A 26711-nucleotide genomic window follows, 5' to 3' on the forward strand; every position below is an offset into this window, starting at 1 on the left:
AGCCACTGATACGTTGTCGTTACTTCAGGGCAGCCCCGTCTGCCGAGGACAAGGCGGGTACAACGCGAAGACGTGTAGTCCCCAAAGCCAAGGGTGTCTGGGGGTTTGCTGTCATAAAAATGAAAAGAACTGAAATTATAGACATCAGAAGCAATTTTCCACAATGGAAAAGGTGGTCATGGAATCAAAACCGTGCCTTCAGGTATATTACCCAACAGAACAACAAAAGTATGCTGGGCTTTAAATTGCTCTAGCAATCTGGAAAGGATTTTCCGACTGGAGCTATGTTAAGTGTTAATAGTGAAACCTGGATACTTTTTCCTTTGATCTCTCCTCGAGCTTATATAGAATAATAGGATCAAAACAAAATGCCATTTATATGAACACCTTTTTCTTTTGATCTTGGCACAAGAAATTTTGTCTGCAGCTTCAACCGAGCAAACAGTGCATCTGCTCCTTTTAGTTGGACCTTCTGGTTTATCATAACTTTTAATAAATGATGTCACAGCCAATTTTTTGTGTAGTTCATGAACTGAATTGTGATTTTTGCTCTAAGAGTCTTTAACTACACTTTCAGAAGAAATGAGACTAAGGTAAATGAGACCAATAAACTGGTGGCTTATAGTCAGTTGTGTGCATACATATGTTGAAAATGTAGTGTTAGTTGTTCTTCAGCCACTTGAGCAAAGCTGTCGGTGTACTCAGAAGAAGAGAGAACGTATGGTTACGTGACCCCAAGAATAGTTAATTGTGGTTGTCATAGTAGATTCTCACTTTTTGCATCAGGAAGGTGCTGTACCCCATGATGATTGGGTGGGAATCAAGCCTTTCTCTTCTTCCCCACCTCTGCAGAAAACACCATGGAAGTGTTACAGCTGATAGTTATGGATGTCCTTTGCTTTTGTGTAGAGATCTACAAGACAAATAGTCCACAGATGAATGTGAGTACCTTTCAGCTCTTTATTCCCTAAAGTTGATGGTCAGGGGTGTTTCTTTGGAAGTCATTATTTCGAGCACTTAAAGTCAAACCACTTCTTCATGTTCTTTCAAATCACTTATTAAGATTCTTCTCCACTAAAGGCTTTGACCAGATGGAAACAGCTGAGCTGTGTTTGCTATGATGATTGATGGTGTCTCATTGTGATCCTTGCTTCAGTTGTTGTAACCTCCAGGAGTAGATGAGATGGGCACAAAGCACTGTGCCAAATGAAAGCAAATAAACCGAAGTCCTGCAGTTCACCAATGTCATAATTGCTGCTATCCAGGAAGAGGGATTAGCGAGTGTGAAGAAACACTAGCTAGGAGAGATCCAGTGGCCAAGCAGTATCTTGGGTGTCAAATGTCTCTCTCAAGCTTTGCATCCCACTGTACTTTATATTTAGCTATTAAGCTTATTAGATAGGAAGAGTCAGCTTGTTGTACACTGTATGGAAGGAACACCGCTGGGTAAGTGCTGGATAAGTGCTGAAATAGCTGCAGTTGAGGTTGCCCCACATGAGCTATCCTCCAGCAAGTTTTGTTGCAGACTTAGTTGGATCTCTGTAGTCTGTCATGAGGCAGGAGTATTCCAGAAAGCCATAACTGTGGCTATAACCTATAACCCTAATCCTATAAAGCATTAAGAGTATAATTCATTATATGCAATAAAAATACCAAGCTAGTTTGAGCACCAAAAGCAGTGTGGACATATTTGTGCAGTACTGCTCTAGGATTAATGCATCCTGCTGAGATCAGGTCTCCCTGCTAATGCAGCCACTCTGCCTCCAGTCCTTCTGCTAATTAGTACAGAACTGCCGTAAGAAAGTTTGCTGCTGTAGTTGTCTAAAAGGCAGTATCTGTCCAACTCTTAATTGTAGCGGAATGTGTGTCCCTGTTCATCTTTCCCCAGTTCTCATTTCATAGCCTAGTATTCAGACCTACCTTTGGCATCAAAGGAGGGACGTGAGACTCCTCAGATGAGGAGTTCAAGTGAAAGAGCTTCAAAAATTCATAGTTTCTCTCTTTACAATAAAAATGTGATTGCCCTAGTTCTGTGGTTAGCATGAAACAAATCATCTCTGTCATGAAGTCAGTGGGGTACAAGTTAATACAAGGTAGTAAAGGAATAATAATAAAGTAAAAGAGCAAAGTCCATAGTCTTTATGACAAAACCAGTATGATCCTGTTGCAGTCTAAGGCCCTGCTGCAAATAGTATTTTCTGATGCCTGGATAAGCCCAATTTACATATACACAAAGTGTATGAATAAAGCTGTAAAAGTATGCTTACTATTTTACTTTTTTTTTCCCCCTTGAAAGTAATTTGCTATTGTTCAAACTTTCAGCTTTCACTGGTTTTGTTTCCAAAACCCCAAAAGGAAGAGAAAATAACAAAAGTCCATAAAGGCAGAAGGGATATGTTCTCATTTCAGTTCACAGAATTTCCTGCCTTTAAACAATACAAATATATGCCCTCAGGTTCCTAATGTGCTGGAAGGATACTGAATCCTTGAAACAGATCAAATTAAAAGCAAGTCCACTGTAGCAAGAGGGAGTTTTACCAGCACATCCAATAGATCTCAACAAGAATTCACTGGGTTTTAACCATGTTACTAAGCCTTACAAAACCCTAAACTGATGACTCCATAAATGAATAAATGCTCAAAAACAGCAAGCAAATTCTAGTCTGAATGGGGCACGGATAAAATCTGGTGGTTAATAGTTGTTCCCTGTTCATTACAGGCCCTATTTTAAAGCAATCATTTAATAGAATTTTGGGATGTATTTGCAAGCAGAGCAGATGTGGGTATTGGTTATATAAAACCCTTTAAAATACATTGCTTCCCTTAATTATGGTTACATGTTCAACAGGTTGAGTGTGTTGCTTCCAGCACTCAGGGTGAAGGACATGAGGAGCACAGGGAGAGCTGTCAGTAGCTGTCACCAGGTACAGCTTGGCAGGTTGGGATACAGGTGTCCTGAGAAGTGATGACTTGGGCATAGAAGGAAGGAGAAGCTGAAGAAATTTCTCCTTTGCATCATTAGATGCTTTTATTTTGATTTTGTTATTTGCCCTTAAATAATCATATACTGGCCTTTCTTTCACGTTTAAGGTTTCTATTGAAATAGATCAGAAAGTACAATACTGAGAGTACTGTTCTCCATGGTCATGTGGGATGTATCTACACAAACAATGTTCAGGGTGGTCGAAGTAAGGCCTTGGGCTGAACAGTCGAGGTCAAGCTCTGTGAATCTCCAGTGTTTCTAATTTTATTTGGGTTTTTAAACGTATTTTGTGTAGTAACGTTCAAGATGACCATGTCTTGCTGCAGAGCAGGTGATAGATAGCTCAAGCTGTTCACAAGCCTATGTCTCTAACTTACAGAGGAGGCACCATCCTTCCAGTTGTCCATCCTGCAGATACATGTCACCAAGGTGGTAATCCAGCATGTAAGTGTGACGGTGCTCTTTCTATTGATACTGTTTTCTCCATTTTCCAACATGTTTCACAGTCTTTAATGTCACAGGTAGCTCAGTGTTGGGCCATGTGTTTTACAGCATTTGAAGATGCAGGTTCCATGAAGAGTCTTGTGGTACACAAATGCTGATAGGCAGATGATCAGCCTCACTGTCATTTTGATTTGTACTAGAAAAAAAGGAATCCAAGGTTTTAGTTTTAGGGTGTTTTTTTGTTGTTGGTTGTTTTTCCTGTAATGACACTGCTATTAGTAGTAATAACATTGTGAAAGCTGACAAAAACTTGATCCCTCTAGGGCAGATAGCTACTGCCGTTCTAGTTCCAGAGATGGAGAGAGACTTTGAGGATTTGAGCAAGAAGATACCAACTCACTGTCAAAACTGGGTTTAAAACTCTGAGTTTCAAGTAAACCACAGTGCCTAGCTGAGAAACAAATGCGTGCACACTTAGATTTCAGTTGTAGTGCAATAAAAGGGGCAAGTAAACCTAATATACTAACATATTTTCAAATAAAGTCAACATCTTTGCGTTACCCCACAGTCTTCAGGGCCAGAAGCAGTCGACTGAACCATCCTATCTGAATGCCCTGTGGCTGAGAGAGCTTTGCAATAGCCTTATCTTATTTTTTGTCTTATTTGAATGTTATATTGATGACAAAATGTGTTTCAGGGTTTTGTGTGCATACAATTGCCATTTTAAATTAATTTCTCTAGCTTTTCCAGATAAAACTTTCTTCTTTTAAACCTTCAAGTGAAAGTAGGCTTTATTACTTATTTATTTCATGGGGTACCTGAGAAATTGTGCAGTAATTAAGGTGAAATACGTGTTTTCCTGAGACACACGCACAAGTTTGCGTTTGCGCAGTCGAGTGAGTTATCAAAACCAGATGTGAGCAAGTGGAACATTTTACATAAATTTATTAAAATCATTATTTACCTGTAAGTTATAAGAAGGGCTTAGTTGCACTAGTTTGTTGCCAATATGTACTGCCAATAATCTGCCAAAAAGCAGCTTGCTGGCAGCATCACTGAAATGGTTAGCTTATGCTCGCACAGAACATTACAATCCTGAGTCAAATGAAAACCTACTATAAATGAACTCTTTGATGGTGGATTCGCTGGAATATGGTATTGATATATGGTATACAGTTTATATGGATTATGTATACTGTGCAAGAAATATGGATATCTATTAAGGGTAACTCGATACGTAATCGGTCGGGACAGTTATTGTTTTCAGTATTTGCTGTGAGTAAGATCACACGGCGACTGTTCAGTTTTAAAAACACAGGCTGTTCACGTGCAGCCCGAAGCACTAGCACACTATTTGTTCAATTAATATGGAAAGGCTATTGAAAATGTAAAATATCTGACATATACAGAGTGATTTTAGAGGCAACTTTTCTTCTAGAAACAATTTATACATTACATAGACCTCTATTTTGTTCCTCCAAGTATCATTTTGAGAATAGCAAGCTTAAATATTGGAGGCCATGGGGAAACATAATATTACGATAATGTTCTTTGGTGCGGTTTGGAAGGTTTTAGGAAACATTTGGAAGTATTTTTCTCATAAAGTCACTTAACTATTGAAGTGTTATGATAGCACTCCCTTCTGCATTGCGTATGTTACAAACCAGCCCGTTTAAAGGGGACATCCATCCTATAGATTCTGATTAGAAGTATTACCAAAAAACAGGAAATTATATGTTACAGGATCCAGCTATTCATTTTCGTTTTTAAGAAAGAAAAGATAAGATGATTTAAGGTGTGATATCAGTTTCTAAACAGTCATTTCCAGTTCTTTTTAGCAAGGAGAGATACTGTGTTGTTTGGAGCTATATGTGAAATTTGCATTTTCTAAATAAGCACTCAAGAGCTGAGCTGTTTGGGTTTATTTTTCTCTTTAAGTAGGCACTAATGAACATGACCAATCCTTTAGGATCCCAAAGAACCTTGAAAACCTTGCAATTCTCAGAAGCCTAACATTCTTCTCTGTTCTTTTGGACTTCTGCAGAAGCAGACGTTAAGTCACCAGTTTCTGAATTTCAGGCAGTTGTTATCAAGGGCACTCTTAGGGCTCCAAAAGTGTATCTGTTACCTTGCAGTGTCGGTGCAGCAGATCTACACAGTCATGGTGTTTAATTATAGGGAAAATTACTGTCAATTAATTCATGTTTTTGTAGCTTGTGCAAAATAATGCATAAGTCATTTTCATCTGCATTATAAAATACATATTGTAGTTCATTACCATTTTTCTGATGAATTTTTAAATCAGCACCTTTTCATTTGTTGAGAACAATAGTCTTAGAAATTGCAGCCGCATAGATTCTTAAGTTCAGTGTTTAAGGATTTCAGGGGACTGAAGTTGTGGATTTAGAAATGCTATACTGAGGGTCAAACTCAGTCTCATTTGAAGTCAAAGAGAGCTTTGCCTTTGACTTCAGTGGTTCCAGAGGCTTCCTTCCAGTATTAAAATGCAGAGTAATCACTATATGATACTTCTTTTTTTGCTGACCTAAACCGCTTAAGATATTGTTGAAGTCATTTGTCAGGAGTAAATATGTAACAAAATGGAATAATCCCACAAGTACTGGATTAGGCTAAACATGCCTTTGGATTAAATGATGTCCAAGAAGAGCAGCAGTGCAGAGGACTCAAAACCAGTAAAGCTTAGACTTTCAGTGATGTATTTATTTTGGAGTAGTTTCACCTCCTTGTGCTCCTGTTTTGCTTAGTATCACTTCAGGCTTGTGTTTCCAAAATACCTTTCCATTTATTTTTGAGGATGAGAGTCAAAGAACACTTCAGTTCAAATCCTGGTCATCTGGAACGCAGGCTTTACAATCATCTTACTGTTAGAAATTCAGATGTAATACTGAGGGGAAAGTTAGACATTGGTATGACCATCATCTTTATACTGAGGTACAGATACTACATCTCGGAGAGTAAACTGATTGGAGTGTTGTTGAATCAGAGTGAAATGAGATTGCAAAGCATAATTGCTAAATAGATGTGGGAGATTTTGGCAGTATGACATATGGACACAAGACATTGAGGGATTTGGCTCAGAAATTATTCAGAAAAATAGGTGAGTTATGGTTTGAGGAATCTGAGAATTATCCTGTTTCTCTTCTACTCTCTTTACTGTTGACATCTCTCCTCTCCTACCTGTCTCCTCTTCCTTCCCCACTCCAACCGATCAACTTACCACTTGAGTCAAAAACCAACTACCCGCAGCTGATCTGGATCCAGCCTCTTTTCTCTGGTAGCATCTCTGGATCCCACCTGCTAATCAGACACACCTCCAGAGTGAGAAGGGTTGTTATATTCAGCTAATTTGTTGCTAAAATGGCAATATTTTGCCTGAGCTGTCAGGGAGTAGTTGGGCCATGTGATAGCCCTCCTCTGGTGTACCTATCATATAGGTTACTTACCATTACTTCCATCTTTGGTAAGGATATGAAACAAAGAAAGCTGTCCAGCTGCTGCTGTCAGCTTTATCTCTTCTCCATGTTGTTGTTCACCTTGTGGTCCCTCCTGCAAGCTACTAGCAGTGACATTTCTCACACACTGCACCTAATGTTTTAGTGTGAAATCTCCATCCTTGTCCTCTGATGATCATTACAACTTGACTGGATGAGACTCTGAGCAACGGTCCAGCTGGATGGACTTAGAGCACAAGGTGACCTATGATTCCCTGTCCCCTGTCTGGCAAGAGATAAGATAGTTGAGAGAAGACAGTGGTCACATCTCAAATAATATTTCATATTTCTGTATACTGAAGTTCACAATCAGGGAAATCAGTGTAAACCCTGCTTATTCTAGCCAGGAAAATATATATATACCACTATGGGAAGACAAGCTGAGATGCAGACCTTGTATTTTCTTTTACCATACCCTTCCCAGTGCTTAATCTTGGCTCTGTTCGGTTTTCTTTCTGTTCTCTCTCTTCATTTCTAATCCTTGTCCATGCTTATAAGCCCCTAATATTTATATGGCATTATGTGTGTTAGAGATTATTGCTGACAAGTAATCTCTTCCCTCTTCTGAATGAAGAATTACAACCATTGCTAAAGATCAGAAAGTGAAATTAGATCCCTGAAAGAATATGACAACTTCAATAAACCCTAATATCAAACTCTCTAAATATTGGGAATCTTCTTTTGAGCTTTTAGGTTTATACTGCAGCACAGCTCTGGGGCACCTGACCACACTCCCCGACTCTTTTTTACTGTAGAACGAAACGTGAAAAGGGGGAAAGAAAAACAAATCAAGAAAAAAACCTACTGAACTGAGACTAATGTCTCAGTTTTGTCATTTATTGCAGGCATTTGATAAGTAGGTAAATATAAATGCATCAGTTTTACTGCTGTCAGGCGATTTTCAATATTACATATAAAATACACAATATATATAAACCCCAAGTATATAGCAATGTAGTAGTTGTCAGTTGCACTTTGGCCTCCAAAGAACTTCTTTCATAACCTTTCTTTTTGTATTTGTGTAGTGCTTGACCAGTAATATGTGTGCATGGTTGTATTTTACTTATAAAATGGTATATATATTTACTGAATATCTATAGTAATTGTGGGAATGAGATGCATTTCCTATTTATACTGTCCATCCTAACCATTGTCAGCCAGATGACCTCTAGGTATTAGAATCACAGAAGCTCTCCATGAACCTCTGTGTTGTTATAGGTCACATAGAGTCTACTAAAAATGCTATATTTAGCAAAGAGGTATTTGTGATGGTGTTTAAAGAAGGACATAGCAGCACTGAAATGTCTGTGCTCCAGCTCCAAGGCCTGGGGAAAGTTTCTAATTTGTCTCATTATGGCTATCCCCTTTTATTATTTGTAAACTTTTTAATGGCAAAGGAATAACAACAGCAAAAAAATCTAGTTGCACTTTCAGAACTGTCTTTGTCTTTGCTTCCAAATGTAACTACAGTTACAGAAAGGTCAGTTGTTACGAATTCAGGTATTTTTCTTTAGCCTATATCCATTTTTAACAATTATCTTTTCTCATTGAGAACACACAGAACATGATTTGATCTGATGGAAACCAGCACTCCAGTTCATCTTTCTAACATGGTTTCTATTCATCGAGCAGCAACATCGTAGCCCTTCCATCCTTTTTGTGTTGACTGTAGTAAAATGGTGCCCGAAGTGACTCTTGGTGTTGTGAAGAAGAAACCAGTTCCCAGAAGTAATTTTTCATTAGGGCAAGTGTAGTACTGTGAACAAACACATACAATGCAATGTGGCAACATGCTGTGAAAGAGCTGGGGAGAATGCACGTGTCTGCTTCAAGGAAAGGTGCAGAATTTTCCTCAGAGTAGGAGTTCATGGCATAAGTGAAAAGAAATCTTCCTTATGAGGAAGGGCTGTGGAAACTGGGGCTGTTTAATATGGAGGAGACTGAGGGGGGATCTTATTAATATTTACAAGTATCTAAATAGTGGGTGTCAGGAGGTTGGGGCAGCCCTTTTTTCGATGGTCTCTAGCAACAGGACAAGGTGTGATGGAAAGAAGCTGGAACACAAAAAGTTCCATTTAAACATAAGAAGAAGCTATTTTACTGTGAGGGTGACAGAGCCCTGGCACAGGCTGCCCAGAGGGGTTGTGGAGGCTCCTTCCTTAGAGGTCTTCAAGACCCACCTGGACACGTTCCTATGCGACCTGATCTAAGTGGGACCTGCCTCTGCAGGGGGTTTGAACTAGATGATGTCTAAAGGTCACTTTCAACCCCTACCATTCTATGATTCTATGAAAATATGTAATATATAGAAGTTTTAAAAAGATCTGTTACTCAAAATGACAAATATTTAGATTGAAACAATGACTATTAGTATATGGAATTTTTATTATAGATTATATATATTATTAGTAATTTTTATTATTATAATTATATATTAACTTAGTTTAATTTTTAAGCCAGAGAATCACAGAATGGCAGGGATTCGAAGAGACTTTTAGAGGTCATCTAGTCCAATCCCCCTGCCAAAGCAGGTCCACAAGATCAGGTCACACAGAAGAAAGTGATGCCCCAACCTCCTTACATCCATCATTATAAATGTTAATGAGATGCCCCGCAGTCTCCTCTTATCTTTTGAACCGAACATCTACACCCAGTGTGCAAAAAAAGCGAGTTTTCAAGGCTCGCTCTTTTAAAAGTCATCATAAAGTTCCAAAATTGAGTCTTAAATGTGCCAGAGATCCTAAAAGAAATCTGAATAAATAAAAGAAAAAACAGGTTTGAAAGCTTTGAAAACAAGTAGTGACACTAAAATTAGATGTCTGAGTCTCTCACTGTTTGTTCTGAACTTTCGGTGTTTAAACATATGTGCAGTACGCATAAAAGTAAAACATTTTCCATGGCTTTTTTTAAATATACAGGACAGAGCCTTGTGGAATCCGTTGAAAGTGTTGATATTTGTATGCTTTGGTGATAATGTTTTTCTGGAAAGTTTCACGTGTACAAGGTTTCACTACCAGAAGTTAATAACAATGAAATCCTTCTCCGGCATTAAAAATAGAGTGCTGTGACATTTTTCTTACATGACTAGTGTGTGTTGTAACTAGAGTCAAGAAAAATGGTGCACCCTCCTCAATAACTAAATCCTACCTATGTGCTGTGGTAGCTCTCTAGCGTGTACTTTCAGTATCGTGGAATAGTTTGGGTTGGAAGACATCTTTCACGGTCATCTAGTCCAGCCCCCCAGCAATAAGCAGGGACATCTGCCATCAGATCAGGTTGCTCAAAGCACTATCCAACCTGACCTTGAATGTTTCCACAGATGAGGCATCTACCACCTCTCTGGGCAACCTGTGCCAGTGTTTCACCACCTTCATCAGAAAAAAATTGCTTCCTTGTATCTCATCTTCTAAGCCTGTATCTGCTGCTGCCTCAGCCTTGCTGTTCCATAACCAACCTCTCTGAGGTTTTATCTTCTGAACTTTTAGACAAGGATTTAAAAAACTCTAAAGATCTTTGTGGGAGTAGATACTGGCTCTAAATAAAACCAGATTTTAGACTTCTTTAGACTTTTTACTCCAGATTATAGACTTCTGTATGGTGTTGTAGGAGTCGTGCAAGCTCTTGATGTTTATAAATCACTGAGATCTGGGCAGGTACTGGATGGAGAGATGACTCTGGAAGGTGGCAGAAATGAAGAATTAATGTGAGTCTGGATAAGGAAAAATAGAATAGCTGCTGTGGAAAAAAAATGTAAACACAAAAAATGTGCTAACTAGACATTGTCTTTCTCCAGCATGCTTTTGGGAAATGCACCACGAACAGGTTGAGAAGATTTCGTGTTGTTATTAGTTTATTTTCAGGTCATTTATTTAAGTGTCATAAAGAACATTAGCTAGTGGTTAGAGACTACAATATCCATTATATCATTCCAATCATGTGGACAAGTTTATACTACATAAGATTTACAACGGTCTTTCGGCAGTTGAAATTGTTATATTCAGGTAGAAGGTTTTATACATGGCTGTATTTAGCAAAATCCAAGTGGCTGAGCACAGAGCCTTCTTCCAATCCAAGTCCAAAAAATTAATGCCTTTACACGAACTCCGTGGGTTGCAGCGAGAGCTGTTTATGGCTCTCTGCCTACATCTTTTATCATGTCTCCACTGTTGTTAGTAAAATATACAGAACTACTTTATGCCAAAACAATGGAAGTTAATGCAGATAACTTGTTCCAAAGTTAACCATCAAATAAATCTTTTTTTTTTTTCAAACTGTTAAGTGAAATGGTGTTCTAAAACTTTTAAAAATTGTCAAGATGATGAATTCTCTGTGTGTAATACAAGTAAATACCCACGGAATTGATTGCACACACATGTCTTAAATAAAGGATATTAAATAGTTTATTCCAGAGAGAGAGATCGGCAAAGTTTTATCTAATAATATTAGAAATTCTGCAGTGATGGATCAGATTTATAAGGGCTGAAAACTAAAAAGAAAACCTCTTCAGAAATAGAAATGATGCACTGAATGGATGATTGGCTGGGAGATTAAAGACAGGCAGGGAGGGGTGCAGCCTGCTGACCTCTCACGTGTCAAGCAATTCTTCTTTATGGCAAAGATTTTTCAAAATCTGTTAGTTGAATTTGGGTTGGTGGGTGTCAGGAGGCTGGGGCAGCACTTTTATCTGTTGTAGCCAGTGACAGGACAAAGGGTAATGGAAAGAAGCTGGAACACAAAAAGTTCCATTTAGACTTAAGAAAAAACTATTCCACTGTTGAGGTGAGGGAGCCCTGGCACAGGCTGCCCAGGGAAGGTGTGGAGGCTCCTTCTCGGGAGGTTTCCAAATCCTCCTGCTTTGACAAGGGGGATGGACTAGATGATCTTTACAGGTCCTTCCCAACCCCTACCATTCTATGATTCTATAAACCAATCCTCTCAGTTCAGATACAGACTTGGTGGTTTGGGGAAGATTCCTTAACGTAGTTCTCCTTCGGCTTTTCTTATGCATAACTATATAGAAGTATATCCTTGTGGGCATGTGTCCGTGCTTCAGAGGAGCCACCACTGGACACTTTTAGGATTCCACTTAGACTGTAAAAATGCCAAATTAACTCTTAAGAGCATGTATATGTGGAATTCAGCCAGAATGAACTTTTATACTCCTATGCTCTGAGAATCTGAAGGTGGCTAAGTCACTGAGGTGGGAATGGTTTAACACAGGCTCGTTTGGGAGGCTGTTTGAACCTGACTGAACTTTTCTGGTTGCATCTACAGAGCAGCTGCAATGAGTGATGGTGAGCAGTGAGGGAAAAGATCTCGTAGGTGATTTGGTCGGTGGCTTGAAAATGTATCTTTGTAGATAAATACGAAAATAACATGCCAAGGAACAGCAAGCCAAATCAAAGAATGCCCATTACATGGAACAGTTACTCACTATACTGCCTTAGGAAAGGAGATTTAGGGATTTGGAGAAAAATTCTCAAAGCAAATAGTCAAGAGTACGACTGCAGCAAAGCTCCCTTATGTGTTTGTATTTTGGTAGTGATTTTGAAGAAAAAGGATCTGTTTGCATTTAAAGGTGCTCCATTGCAGGGCAAAGTGGGTGATCCCAGCCTTCAGGAATATTTCTTGTGACAGAGAGGGAAGAGAGTGTTTTGTTCACAGCCCAGTAACAAACTGTGATGGAGTAAAACTCTGAAGAACTGTGGAGGAGGTTGATAAAGTGGAGCAAGTGTTGGTTTTAGTAAACAGTTCAATAAACAGGCTATAGTGCATAAACATTTGAAAATTAAAAGGAAGCATGAAATTTAAATGTCTCTACTTATCTGGGAGAACCATAATCGTCCTGAAAGGCCTGTAAGTAAATAGTATTTGGGTAAATTAGCTTGAGGTCCAGGCAGGCATTTAGAGTGAGGAGCCCATGGTGGCTGTGCATGTAGTCCTCTCTGTATTAATTTAAGAGAGTCATGTTTGAATGAAGGAGTTTTGAGTGTTTCCTGGGCAAGGACTGTAATTCATTGCTACTTTAAATCAAATAGTAAAACTAGATCTGTACAAAACATTGCATTTCATGTATTACAAAAAAACTGAGTTTGGTATAGCTGTGCTGTTGGGAAAGGCTTTCTGCAGCATGAATAGATGTGCCAATGGCTTCTAATATTGTGTGTGGTACCTCAGGAAGGTCATGAGAGCTCTGCCTCAGTTTCCCCACCTTGACGTTCATTACTCACTCATGTGAAACAGCATAGGAGTAGTTGCAATTGTTCTACGAATGGATGTACAACTCAATCCTTTTCCAATTGGTATTTCATTTGGTCACTATAGAGATAGTTGGGTAAGAAGACCTACAAACAGGTCATGGTACGAGTTTGGCCCACGTTATTAGACAACAAAGAGCTGAGTAGCTTTTGTTGGCCTGTGATCAAACAACTTGCTAGACAAAGACTAAACTCCAGATTAGGTTGAACACCACTCTGACTGATATTTGCCAGCAATCATAGGTCTAGTGCTGGCAAAAATGCCAAGACTTTACTGTCAGAATTGCCTTTTTACTTCCCAGAGGTGTTTACTTCCCATTTTGTTTTAGCAGGTGAATAGTTTTGCTCTCTCTGTTGAGGCATGTGCAATTAGTAGCTATGTGGTTCAGTGGAGGCCTTTGGCATCTCGGCCAATGAACCTGTTATTTTATTTCACAGATACCATATTCACTAGTATATATAAGTGTATCATTTACTGAATGCTAGTGGAGTTGCTGCTTGGATGGAAGCAAAATATCAACCATGTTTTGTCTTCTTATTTGCTATTAATTAGTTGACAATTTCCAGGTGAAACTGAAATCCAGCATAAACACAACATAGATGTTTTTTCTTCTTCTTTTTCCTAACAGGTTCATGCCAGAACATAAGCTTGCCCATTTGGAAAAGGTAATTGGTGTTAAAAGACATGGAGATGCTTATCAATTGGAGGGTCTGCCTGGCCAGCAGAACAGCAAAGCTTTAATGAAAAACAGCAACACACATCATGAGTCTGGACTTTGTGAAGCTCAGCCTGGACTTTATACCACACAGCAAGAGGAGCTGCCTTCCCCATTAACAACACCGGGGAGACTGAACAAATCTGAAGTATCAGAAAGTACAAATCCTTGTCAAGAAGAAGATAAGCAACATCTGACTTTTAACCTCTCTAATATCTTGAGTGGACAGGACTATCAGCAAAGACCTATACACATTGCTTGGCCTCACAGGTGGTAAGTGGTGAACAAATCCAAATACTGTACCTTCAAACGATTTATGAATTTGGTTTGATCCCTTTTTTTGTGACTTCTGTCAAGTCTAAAATGATTTCCTAAACACACACCGGCAGTGCACACACGTAGAAAAAGGACACATCGCTGACATCTGATTGCACACACACACATAGAGGAAAGAGACACATCACTAACATCTGATGATTCAGAGTAATTTCTTTCAATATGTGTAGTTCAGTAACTCTAACCAGACGTTTAACCATCGTATTTAATGATTCCTCTGGTTTTGCCCAAGAAAAAGCTGCCCTTGCTGCTGGAACGATAAGCATAATTCCGGTAACTCGCTTTTCATCTAAAGCAAACCACAGATGACAATTAATATCTAATGTTATTTAAATTATCTTAATTACTTTAATGGAAGTGATTAAGTGTAAAGATACATGGTGACAGCGGACAGCTGATGTTAACCTACTGTCTGCCTTTTAAAAACACCCTTTCAGCGTTACATAAATAGGAAGCCTGTTTGAATGTATTAACAGTGAAACAGTATTTTTCCAACTACTACCACAAATACCTGATCTCTGAATCTTCTCTGAACGGACGAAAATCTACCATGGCACATAATCGCTAAAAACATATAAACTTTAGCTTGACTCCTACATAAATTAGGATTTAAAGAGGTAAAATGTCCTGATAATCTTCCGGTATTGGGCACGAACATTTTAATCTAGTTTTTATTCCTCGCAGTTTGTTTAATCTGCATGTGGCCTGATTAGAGTTCACTTCATCCACAGATTATAGTCTGTTTATTGCAGAGATGCTGGGTCGATCAGTAGGTCAGATTTTCCGAGAGCAACTGTTTTCAGGTGAAGCAATAAGTACACCGCACCGACAGGGCAAATCGCCTTTGCAGGGGATTTGACTTCCAGCACATTAAAACTCCAGAAGCTCTCCCAGATGATCTGCAGCATCTGGTACCTAAAGGGATTTTCATCTTTGACTCTAAATGTCTGAACATAAAATTTAGGGATTGGAAGTTGATGTGGAATCTGTCTTTGGATTTGTTTAATCAACTTCACACTTCCGACACAGCCTTTCTTGGGGAGCCACATTTATTTTTAATCATGTTTCCCTGCTAACGCTGAAATGCTCTCTGTTCTCATAGGTTATGTTAAAATTTAGTGCATCGAAGGGAGAGATGCTGCATGTTTTCATTTGGTGTGGAAAGTATAGGAAGCTTAGTGTCGTTTTTCTTCTTTGAAGGATTTTATCTCCCTTCACTTAAGACCACACTTTAAAAATGCATCTTTTTAAGATGACCAGTTATAAAAAGTTTTATGAAGCCGAGCTGGTTTTTTTCTCAGGGTTTGATTTTGGGTTTTTTTTTTTTTTGGATGCTAACCTAAATTATTCCAAATGTTGCATTCAGAAGGAGCAAAGGAGAAGAAAATATTTCCCATTTCATTCCGTAGTTTGCATAAAACAGCACAAAGCTAAGTAATAAAATCAACAATATTAAATGGAATAATTCCTTTTCTTTCTGCGTATATTTTTGCTTTAATTTAATTTAATCGCCTAAAGTTAGTTGCTTAAAGAGATGCAGCATTGTACTCGTGCACATACTTATTGTTAAAGCTAAATTATTTTTAATTTGGAGAAGAGAGGCAAAAAAAAAAAAAAGCCACATCAGCAAGAGCAAATGCCAAAATATAAAAGTAACACATTCATCCTTACGGGTAATATAGTAGAACATTGGAAACTTGGAGGTTGCCAGACACACAGCTAACATTAGGGCTAATTTTGAAAATCTAGCGTGCAGTCAATTTTACTGATGCCTGGGGACATACAAGGTAGAAGCTGACAAGAGAACTAATTTTGTTTGGGTTATTTACTGCTATGCATCATCCATGGGTTCCCGCCTGACACACAGCTATATGAAGGGGAATATTATCACACACTAAAAATTTATGTTGACATTCGATATTTGTTCAATATGTCAGCAGTATTACTTTCATAATCAAAAGAGTAAGAAAAAGAGAAAAGAAAAGCACTTTATGCTCATATAGATATATCTTTTTAATAACAGTCTATAAGGTTAATATAGTTTATCTTTGAGAGTATACAATGAAAACAAGCAGGGTTAGCAGGGAAAATGACAGAAAGCATCAACCCGAGCTGTTTGTTTGCCATTACCTAAGCGAGCCATGTCAGCTCTCTGGCCCGCGTCTGATAGCTATTTGTTGTACAGAGAGCACAGCATAAAAAAAAAAATAGGGGGGGAAAAAAATATCAAACTCTTAATACTATTGTGTGCCCATAACCATCTGTCACTGCTAGCCTGGAGATGAGAGGAAGATTACGAGGAATAAACACTGAGCCGCCGAGCATTGGTAAAGCCTTCGGGCAAAAAACTCTTGTGGGGACATCAAAGACATTCTAATTCCGAGGCAGTCAAGGATTACAGTGTGTAACCTGTGCTGACAACAGATAAATGACTGGCAATATTGTGCCAGAGCTGTTGGGTCCTGCATGGAGTACTGATGATGATGATGATGATGATGTTATCTTGCAGAATGGACTCTGCTGGGATAATTTTATGATAAAACACTTTTTTCAAATGCCACTGGGTCCAGGCAGGCATTTACTAGCTACGGGGGCAGCAATCAGTTTCTTCAAAATTTACTGTTCTAAGCCCATTAGAGTTCCAGCGCAGCAAGGCTCTCGATGGAAATCGAAAGCGCCTGCCTTCGTCTGAGGATGCTGCATGCAAATCTTCCAGGCTGAACTCCTTACCCTTTAGTGTTAGGATGCTTTAGCAACTGATTTATGTAAATTCACTCATAAAAACAAAAAAAATCAGGTTTTTTCTAATCGACGAATAATGAATTAGAAAAATTAAGATGCCGGTGTAACATTTGCCAAACAGCCAAACACCCTCAGCTCACGTGGCACAGGTGAAAACAGGGGGCTGGGAGCAGCCCCTTTGCTGCGCCACGGAGCCAAAAATAAGCACTCATTGCCTTATTAGAGGCGAAAGGCACCGCCGTGCCTTATTGAGGCATCAGCAGTTAAAGGCATCCATCCCCTTCTTAGGCCTAGCGCGAGCCTCTCCGGACGGCCGACTAATTTTAGCCAAGTGTTGTAATGTGCGAGGGGGGTTTTTGTGTGTAAAACGTTGGCAATGGGATCCTGCTTGTATTCCAGCACGAAGCGCTCGCAGATATTGTCCTATACAATAATACTTAACGACCATTGTCTTACCCTGATGATTTACATGTGGTTTTCATTTCGCAAGAAAAATAATAGAAGAGGCAGATCTGATTTTTTTTCTCCCCCATCCCCCCAATGTTCCTGTGTTCCTTTTCACCTAACAACAACAAAAAAAAAACCCTTTGGCTAAACCGTAAAAGAAAAATATCTCTTGGTGAAGTCATGCTGTTGTTACAGAAAACCTCTCGAAACGAAGTGCTGCTGACCTCATCGCGTTAGTGCTTCGTGGAGACCGCTGCCGACCTAAACTGTGGCGTTGGCCCCAACACCTTTCCCACTAAGTCAACCCAACATAGGCCCTGCCTGCTTGGAAATGCATCAAAATCCAAAGTGAAATCCTCTAGCAGACACCTTCTCGCTTTAAATGGGTGTTAAAATGTCTTTGCATGAGAACAGGCCCGTCGGTGCAATCCCTGCCCCTTCCCTCCATCCCCCCCGAATCCGAGCCTGTCGGGGATTACAGTGTGCAACCTCTGCCGACAGCAGATAAATAACTGACAGTATTTTAGCAGAGTTGCTAGGTTCTCCGCAGAGTAATTTGTTTTCTCCTTTCTCACCCGGTCTTTAATGTTTTGTTATAAACATCTATAGCAAGGCGCTGCTAATAGAAATGAGTTATGGCCAAAGATCCAGATAAAAAGGCTGCGATGGGTTGCCGAGCTGCTTTCTTGTGAGGCCTATGCCAAGGAATTACTCTTCCCTTTGTGCAAATGGGTTTTGCTGGAAAGGGAGAGCAAAGTTCTGGTGATTGATGGGCAGGGTTCCCACATTTGATCAGAACTTCGTTGTGTCCCATAGCTTTTTACTGGAAGGTGATAAAATATCTATTTGGTGAAGAGTGAGTATATTAAGGACATCACAGGATCACAGAATCTTAACAATTGGAAGGGGCCTCAAAAGCTCACCCAGTGCAACCCCCCTGCCAGAGCAGGACCACCTGGAGTAGGTCACACAGAAACTCATCCAAGTGGGTTTGGAATGTTTCCAGAGAAGGAGACTCAACAACCCATCTGGGCAGCCCCTTCCAGTGCTCCCTCACCCTCACAGTGACTGGTGTGGTATGGTCTTCCTCTCCTCCCCAAAAACTAGCCAGCTCTAACTTTTTATATGGATACACCAGTGTTTTTCTCATCTCCTTTTTCTATGGTATCTAGCAACAGGGCAAGGGGTAATGGGATGAATCTGGAACACAAATGTTCCATTTAAATATAAGAAAAAACTATTTTACTGTGAGGGTGAGGGAGCCCTGGCACAGGCTGCCCAGGGAGAGTGTGGAGTCTCCTTCCTTGGAGGTCTTCAAGACCCACCTGGACATGTTCCTATGGGACCTGATCTAGTTTGACCTGCTTCTGCAGGGGAGTTGGACTAGATGATCTCTAAAGGTCCCTTCCAACCCCACTGTTCTATGATTCCGTTATTCTTTTTACCTGTGAGCATGACAGTGGACGTGCAAAGCAGCAAGCCTGCTGCACCCCAACCACAGTCACATCACCCAGGTGGCGCACACATAATTTCATTAGGAGATTGGAACCTCTCTACTTCTCTCTTTCATGGAGAAGACCAACAGTGCTGCTTTTAACTCAAGGCATTCACCCGAGCCTTATGGTTTTTCTTTTTTCCCTATGTGCTCTGTCTCATCTCAGCAGTTAAAGACTTGATAAGAGAAAGTTGTCAAGAAATCAATTCTTCTTCCCCTAATTGTATGGGTGTGATAAAAGATCATACAGAGAATCTGCAAGAATTTACACACACATGCAAACAAGTAGCGACTATCAATTCACGTGGAAGATCAGATAAGCCCCTTATCTCGTGTCGTAAGTAGCAGCGTGTGACAAGAGAGTGGGGAAGGACATGGGGCAGGAGATACGGCAGTGGGAGCAACGGCAGCGTGAAGTCACGATGAGGAAATTCAGAAGAAAAAATCTAGATTGCAAAAATTATCTGAAGGTTTCTGATGTAAGGGAAAATGGTGTGTACAGAGATAGTGTGGTGCCCAGTGGCCTGTTCTTAATGTAGAGTATCACCAAAGAGCTGAAGAAATGAGTCCATGGAGGAAAGGTAGTTCTGTTGTCACTATGTGCTGTGCATGTAGCTGCCCACTGTGAGGACCTGGTCCTCTTCACTCAGGAGCAAGTCCTTGGAAAGGGCTTGTCCCAGATGGTGCAGTGTTATGCCGACTGTGATGGGGCAGCACTTCATCAGTGAGCTGAGCACAAGTCCTCTGCGAGCTGCAAGGCAGAGGAGCCTGGAAAGGCTGGGTTTATAACAGCAGCACCTTTTTCCTCTTCACCTTGGCAGTGCAATACAGAATTTGTGTAGCTGCTGTTTGCTTTTGAGTTCAGAATTCAAAGCTATTTAATAGAGATTTGAGAATAGAGTGAGTATTCTCACACAGTTGAATATTTTGGACCAATGTTTATCCCATCAAGATGCTGTTATGGTAAGACAGCAAAAGATGAAAGAATCAGTGCTCCACCTAGAAAGCTCCTTTGAGTGCCCCTAAATTGTAGCTTTTTATGAGTAGCAAATAAGGAAGTCGATGAAAGACTCTGAGAAGTTCAGATTTAAGTGTTAACTGGAAGAGCAGTTTGAAAGTGTCCATTCTTTGGTGGTTCATTCAGTGAAATCCTAACCGTGGAATTTCATCCCAGGGCCAGGGACTTGGAGTATTGAACCCTTCTAGTAGAAGATGTGCTATTCCTTGATCACTGTTTGTAAGAGCCTGTAGGAATGTTCAGCATGTAATGAAGAACTCTCAAGTTCTCCTGCTGTGGTGGGCATCACAGTATCATTTTTACCATCTTATAGCACTTTTTCCTCAAAGGATGTTAAGAAGTTGATGGTGCAGAGGAGAAGACAGCTCTGATTTTGAAAATGGCTTTGTATTACATCTACATTCTTCACCTCAAAAGCTAGATATAATTTTGAATAATTTGGTATATTTATAGTATGGGCAGAGCCTATAGTAAGTGTTCCAAGAGCAATAATTGACCTTACGAGCCTCTCTTCGGTTCACTTCCTACCTGACCTCTGATTCAGGTGTGAGTAAATAGGAGTTCAGCAGAACTGTCATGTCGTCACAAAACATAAACCTATCAGTTTTTAAAACTATAAGGCAAATACTTCATCCTGTGATAGAATGGCAGGAGTTAAGTGAGGGGTGTGACACTGACGCTGCGTTGACACAGCGACTGCAGGCGTTTGGGTACGAGTTTCAGTAGGGTCAAAGCCGAGCGGGTTTTCCCGGCTCCCGCCAGACTGGCCAGGCAGCACTCCCACCAGACAGCTCCTTGCCTTCCACATCAATAATAGGCCAGGCACCTAATCCTACAATCCTTTTGTCTTAGTGTTTGAGATCACAGGAAACACAGGTTGATTCCACACGGGAATCATAAAGTAACCAGGGTTATTTTAGGAGGTGCTAAGAGACCTCAGCGGTGCATCATCCCCAAGCAGAGTATCAAGATCTTCCTTCCCATGCCTTAGGGAGCATGAGAATATTTGTACTACCTCAACTTGTATATGCTTTGCCTTTCATAACCTTGAATCTATTAGTCTCAAACAGGAGTATTCAGGATCTGATTTTAGACACGGAGAGAACAGAGCAGAAAGTGAGTTACCAGCTTTTGCTCACCAAATCACATCCGCCTTTGGAGATGTATTTGTGTTGCTTCAGCTTCCTCTTGGTTTTCCTGTGGAAGAATCTGGCTGGCTCCATGGGACAGGGAAGAGCATCTATGTTTAAATCATATACTTACATTTTCATTATCAGGTAAATCTGATGAGCTGACAAAGGGGTATTTTTGAGTTTTCCAAAAGGTTGCATGTTTGCCAGTCACATCGAAGGATTCACAGAGGATAGTGAAGGTGTTTGAGTGGGTGGGTTTTTTTCTACTATGGTTTCAATTGCCTGGGCTCCTGATTAGCAGAAGCAGTTTGCTCAGCTGGCATCAGCAGTGCACTAACAGAAAGGGGAACTATCTCAGAAATCCAAAGAGCTAAAATGTTTTGATGTCCCTTCTCACTCGGATGTGTACTTCAAATTGCATTCCCTCAGTTGAGGGAAATAACTTCAGTTACCCTGGTCACGGTAGAAAGCAGTCCTCTGTTTGAATGCCTTTTTTCATTAATGTAGATATGTTTCTGAGATGAGAAACGACATTTCTTCTAATTATAGTTACATGTAGTTAATTTCCTTCTTTAAAAGCTCGGTGTGGAAGGCAGTTTCCTTTAAAGAGGGAGGGGGGAGGAAAGAGAAAAAAAGTGATACAGATGATGTTCCTGTTTCCTTAGCAACAGATTTATTTATTAGGGTCTGAAATGACATGAGTTAATATACCACATACCTGCTGATCGGCAAACTCTCCTATTTCAGCTCCAGTTGACAATTACGTCCTGGACAGCTACAGCCAGGGGTTAATGTTACTCATTAGGAGAACTAGGTCATTACTGGGAAATCAAGGCACTTAAGGCAGCATGGATAAAATACAACATTCAGCGTCTCAAGGAGTGAGGGGTTTTATGTTAATTAACCTTATTTTCCTTTCATTAAAAAAAAAAATCTTTCATATATGTATATGACAGTGGATCAATTAATTGAAACAAAAACAAGCAAAGAAGAAGTGAGCTGTAGTTGACTTCCCTCTCCTAGTTGTCTTCATTTCCTTTGGAACGGTTTCATTATTTTATGGAAAATTCTTATGTCTATATGATGAGTAAAAAGGGTATTAAAATTAAGAAGGGAATCATCATGGAAATCAGCTTTACCACAAGGGAATGAGCAAATAAAAGCCTTGGAAATGAAAATAAATAAGCTTTGCTAATACCTCACCTAAGGAGCAGAATATAAGCCCATCAGAGCTTGGAGATATTTAGAGGTACTTCTTTGCTTCTTTATTAAGCAGTTACATAGTTATTTGACCTTCAGAAACCGAAACTTTGAAGACTAATTCAAGTTGTTGGTAAATACTCTGTTTAAAGGAAGCTGATCAGTGGTGTAGCCAACAGTAACTCCTGTAGTTAGTAATTGGCTTCTGATTTCCAGGAAAATTAAATATATTCTCTGAAAGTTTTATTAAGATATCTGAGTGGGAGTTTTAACTTGATAAGTCATAAGTGATTTAATAAAGCTCTCCTGAAAGCCTTTATTTACTAACTTTTAGCAGACTTCATTTTGATACTGGAGAACTTAATAGGCTGAGAAAGAATCATGTTAAAATAAACCTGCTTTCTTTTCTCACTGCTTCCCCAGCTACACAGTTCTTTCGCTTCCATAGCACTCTTTTTTTCTTTCTTTAGACTCTGTAGCTCAATTCTGCTTCTCATTTTATTTAGAGCAATTTGGTGTAAACCCTTGTTTTCATTCCTATAAAGTCAAGACTGAAGCAGCATCTGTCCTGAGTTGCATGTAGTAAAGCATTGTACCAGATTGTAAGAGTTCTGTTACCCGTGACAAAAGCAGAATCCAAGCCCCATGAGTGGTTTTCTTCCCCATGGGATGATTTTGTACTCTGATGTACCTCTTTCCTTTAGTATAAGAAAAAAAAAGTTAAATAACATCAAGATTGTTCTTAAAATATCATGTGCTGAAACCTTCCTTCTTCGTTCCCTCTGTTATCCACACAGTCATGCAGCAGCCACTTTAGTGCAGTCCTCTGAAGCCTGTTACAATAAATGCTTTAGCCATGGTTGAAAACCTGATTTTGAGTTACTGTAACACTACAACTGCATCACCTGAAGAATATAGAAGAATATAGAATATATTCTCAAGAATATAGAAGTTTGGAACAAGTATATCCCACTTTGCCATAAAAGCTCCTGTGCACATGGCTCCCTCTTTTCCATAACTATAAACTCATTTAATGGCATCTGTACCACTGTGAAACTCAAGCCTTTGAGCAGTAATGTGTGGCAGTTTGGTGGGACTATGGAGTCTGCTTGAGGCTCACTCTCTTCCACTTACTGCTATCAAAGCAATCCTTTTCTGTTTCCTCTACCTGAGCTGGTCTTGGCCTTTCTCTTTCAAACCTCTTCCTTCTGTCTTTGCCAGGCTCCATTTCTTGGGCATCCCTGCATATTAGTCTCCTTGCACAGTGAATTTGTACCTCACTCTAGTTTCTCAGCCTTTCTCTGTGTCCATTATTTCACTCCCTGCCAGTGCAAGAGGCCTTCTAGAGCACACTGGTCCCTGTTTTCTACTAAGCCCTGTTATCCAACCTGTCTGTGTTGTCCTCTTGGTCTCTTATACTGCTTTCACAGTTTTCCCCATGCAAACTGACCTTGTGTTGAATCTTTTCCCCATCTCCCTCACTCAGTTCACAGTTTCTTTTCCATGCTATTCTTGCATGAATCAGATCTTGTTTATCCCCTTTGCTTTTTTCTGGTCTGTATCTGCTTCTCAGTTGAACTAGAAGAGCACAGATTGCCACTACATCTTTCTGCCTTTGCAGCCCATCTCTTCTTTTTTATTTGATCAAATCTTCCATTTTCTTGTTACTCCTTGTTTTCAATGAACATAAAACAGTTCTTTATTCTGCAAAGTCCAGTCATTTTATTCCAAATCCAATGGACAAATCATTGAAAGTGAAGACAAGATCTATGTTTTCAATTCAGATATTAGATCCTGCCTGCGTTTTTGCAGCCTAACTTGTGACAGTAGGACTGTCTTGCTCGGCTTTTAGCCTAAGGTGTGCTCAAGACACATGAATCATTCAGTGACTAGTCACAAAAAGAAATATTTCAAAGGCTTGGCTACAATTTTGGGAAGGTTTCCAACAGATTCAACAAAAAGCACATCTTTGACTCAAACTCAAATGCATCCAAGCATTCTGTTCTTACTGTAAACCAGTAAGAGGTTCAAATACTTAAAACAGATGATTATTTGAGATTTAATGTATGTGAGATATGGTTTACAGTTTTTACTGGGTAGGGCGATCGATTGGTTGGTTTTAATCATATTTTTTGGGTGTTCTGGAGAACTTGTGTCAGAATTTTTCTAAAAGATTATATCCAAGATAACCTCAGTCTTGGGAAAAGACATAAAACAGGGACAGAAGAGGTTTTATAATAAGTCGTCTCTGGCAAACTTAGCAGACAATGCCACCAGCCCCCTTTGTAATTCACAACACCCCTAGCCAAAGCATGCAAATATCCCCCAAGAGACAAATATTTCCTAAGCAAATGATCTAATGTTCTTTATTTTCAACGATAATCAGTGGGGGTATATTTCTTCCTTCATTTTAATTAGTTTCCTCTTCTTACCACGCTGCAACTGGTTGATTCTTCTCTTTATCTTCCCCTCCTCTGCTTTCTTTTTCTCCATGTTTTCACCCCTTTTTTCCTTCCCTTTATCCTCTAATATCTCCTTTTTCTCAGTTGTGTTTGTGCAGAAACTGACCCAGTGAGCTGAGTTGATTCCTTATTCTGAAAAGGGTGAGATTTGTAGTTACTTGAAACTTGTTGAATAATGAGTTTCAAGCCTCAGTCTTGTTGCTGAGAAAGTTCCTGCTTAGGAGCTTCATCCATGGAGACAGCAGCCTCACAAGTCTAAGAAGGATGAGTTATGTTAGCTACCTGAGCTAATTTCTCTCAAAGTGTTAATGAGTAATAGAGACCTGGACTTATTTATTAACCCAGGCAGGGTATCGGTGGTGGAGTTTTAAGTAGTTGTGGTTTGGTGATGCAAGTCTCTGTGATTTCCGTGGTGGTCGTGGATGCTGGAGTTGCCATTCCCAGGGAAATGTGGAGTAATGTAGTTTTTATGTAGCAATTTATATTTGATTCTACTTCTATTCTTTCAAAGAACCACCTGAGTGAATTATCTGCTCATTATCATATTCCTATCCATTTATTATTGCCATATCACTATTTTATTAGGGTATGTTGGATTACAACAGCATATATTGTATATGGTTATCAGGGCTGTCAGGGTCACTCAGATTATTTTACCTTCCCTCACATCAACAGGAAACAATTTGTTAACATTACCTTTGGAACACAAAAGCAAATTAATTGTAATTTTTCCCATTAAAGACACTATTTGGAGGTTCTCTGTGGCAGTTATTGGGTCACATTGCAAATTGCAGTACAATGCTTTTTACCTGAATCCTATGCTTGTGAAAAGCTAGGTTCTCTTCAGTTGAAGTGAAAGATATGAATGAAAGTGCATTGATTTTTTTTTACACCAAGGTAACTGAGACCAAACGCTGGTCTTTGTCTTCAAAGGTTAATCTCTCTTGAGGAAATAAGCAAGAGGCTCAATGACTGATGCTCATCCTGAGGTTTCTTTGGTTAGAGAATGCACTATATTTTATTTTGAGTTTTTCCTTCATGAATTGTGAAGGGAGAAAAAGAAGAATCTAAACAATAAACTCTCAAGGTTCTTTTTTTTTTATGAATCTCTTCTAGATAACAGAAGATAGGAGAAAATGCTTTTCCAGCGTAAAGCAAAATGCCACCCATTTTTCTCAGGGCAGCAATTTGAAACAATCGGAAGGTAAAATACAAACTCCTCGCTGTAAATACGTCATGGGCTATAATGGAAAATAAACCACTGTATTTGCCAGTACTGTTTGGCTGCTTTTTACCTCTCTAGTGCCATGTTTTAATTCCTTGGCTCGCAGAGGTGTTTTGCAAGCACAGGCGAGGATCGGGACCCTTTTTGCTTGTAGGACCTCCAAATTTCTAACTCAAATTTATTTTGTAGCATGCCTTTTTGCAGTGATGCTTATGCAAAGCTGTTTCTTTCTACTTGACTCCATTTTCTATTAACTGAGGGGGTAACTTTTGATGCTGATGATACCAGACAATGTTTAGAGGCACAATTACAGCAAAGCCATTTTGTAAGCATATCAGCTGAAAAAGAAAACTCATTGGACTTAACTACGTATTTACAGTCTACCTCTACCTCATATTGTAATTGTACAAAGATGAAAAAATACTGTGATAAATTGAATAAATGGAAAGCAATTAACTTTTCCTTCATGTTTGCATTTTCATAGTTATTTCTTTTTCCCCTGTTTCTTTTCTAATAGCTCTTTCCCAGCAGTAATATTTCCTCTTCTGCAGTTACCATGAGCATTGTTACCAGAAATTTGGTATTAGAATTTTCATTTTTTTGTGCCTTCCCTCCCTCCCTCCCCACCCCACCCCACCCCAATCTTAACATAGAAAATGTATATTAAAATCATTTGATTTAGGAAAGTCCTCTGTCCTCCGTGAAAATAATCACTGGAATGTATTTCATTTGGTGTATTGA

General features: G+C 39.5%; 1 protein-coding gene across 9 annotated transcripts in view; it reads left to right on the top strand.

Annotated features, from left to right (window-relative positions):
- GTDC1 (glycosyltransferase like domain containing 1) overlaps positions 1-26711 on the top strand; it is a 210633-nt gene that overhangs the window by 133717 nt on the left and 50205 nt on the right. For all 9 annotated transcript variants that reach the window (XM_062005031.1, XM_062005028.1, XM_062005027.1 and 6 more), the window contains one exon: positions 13826-14185. In XM_062005031.1, the coding sequence (XP_061861015.1) occupies positions 13826-14185 (360 nt within the window). The remainder of the gene's footprint in view (positions 1-13825; positions 14186-26711) is intronic.

Source organism: Colius striatus, chromosome 11 (assembly GCF_028858725.1).
Source record: "Colius striatus isolate bColStr4 chromosome 11, bColStr4.1.hap1, whole genome shotgun sequence".
NCBI lineage: Eukaryota > Metazoa > Chordata > Aves > Coliiformes > Coliidae > Colius > Colius striatus.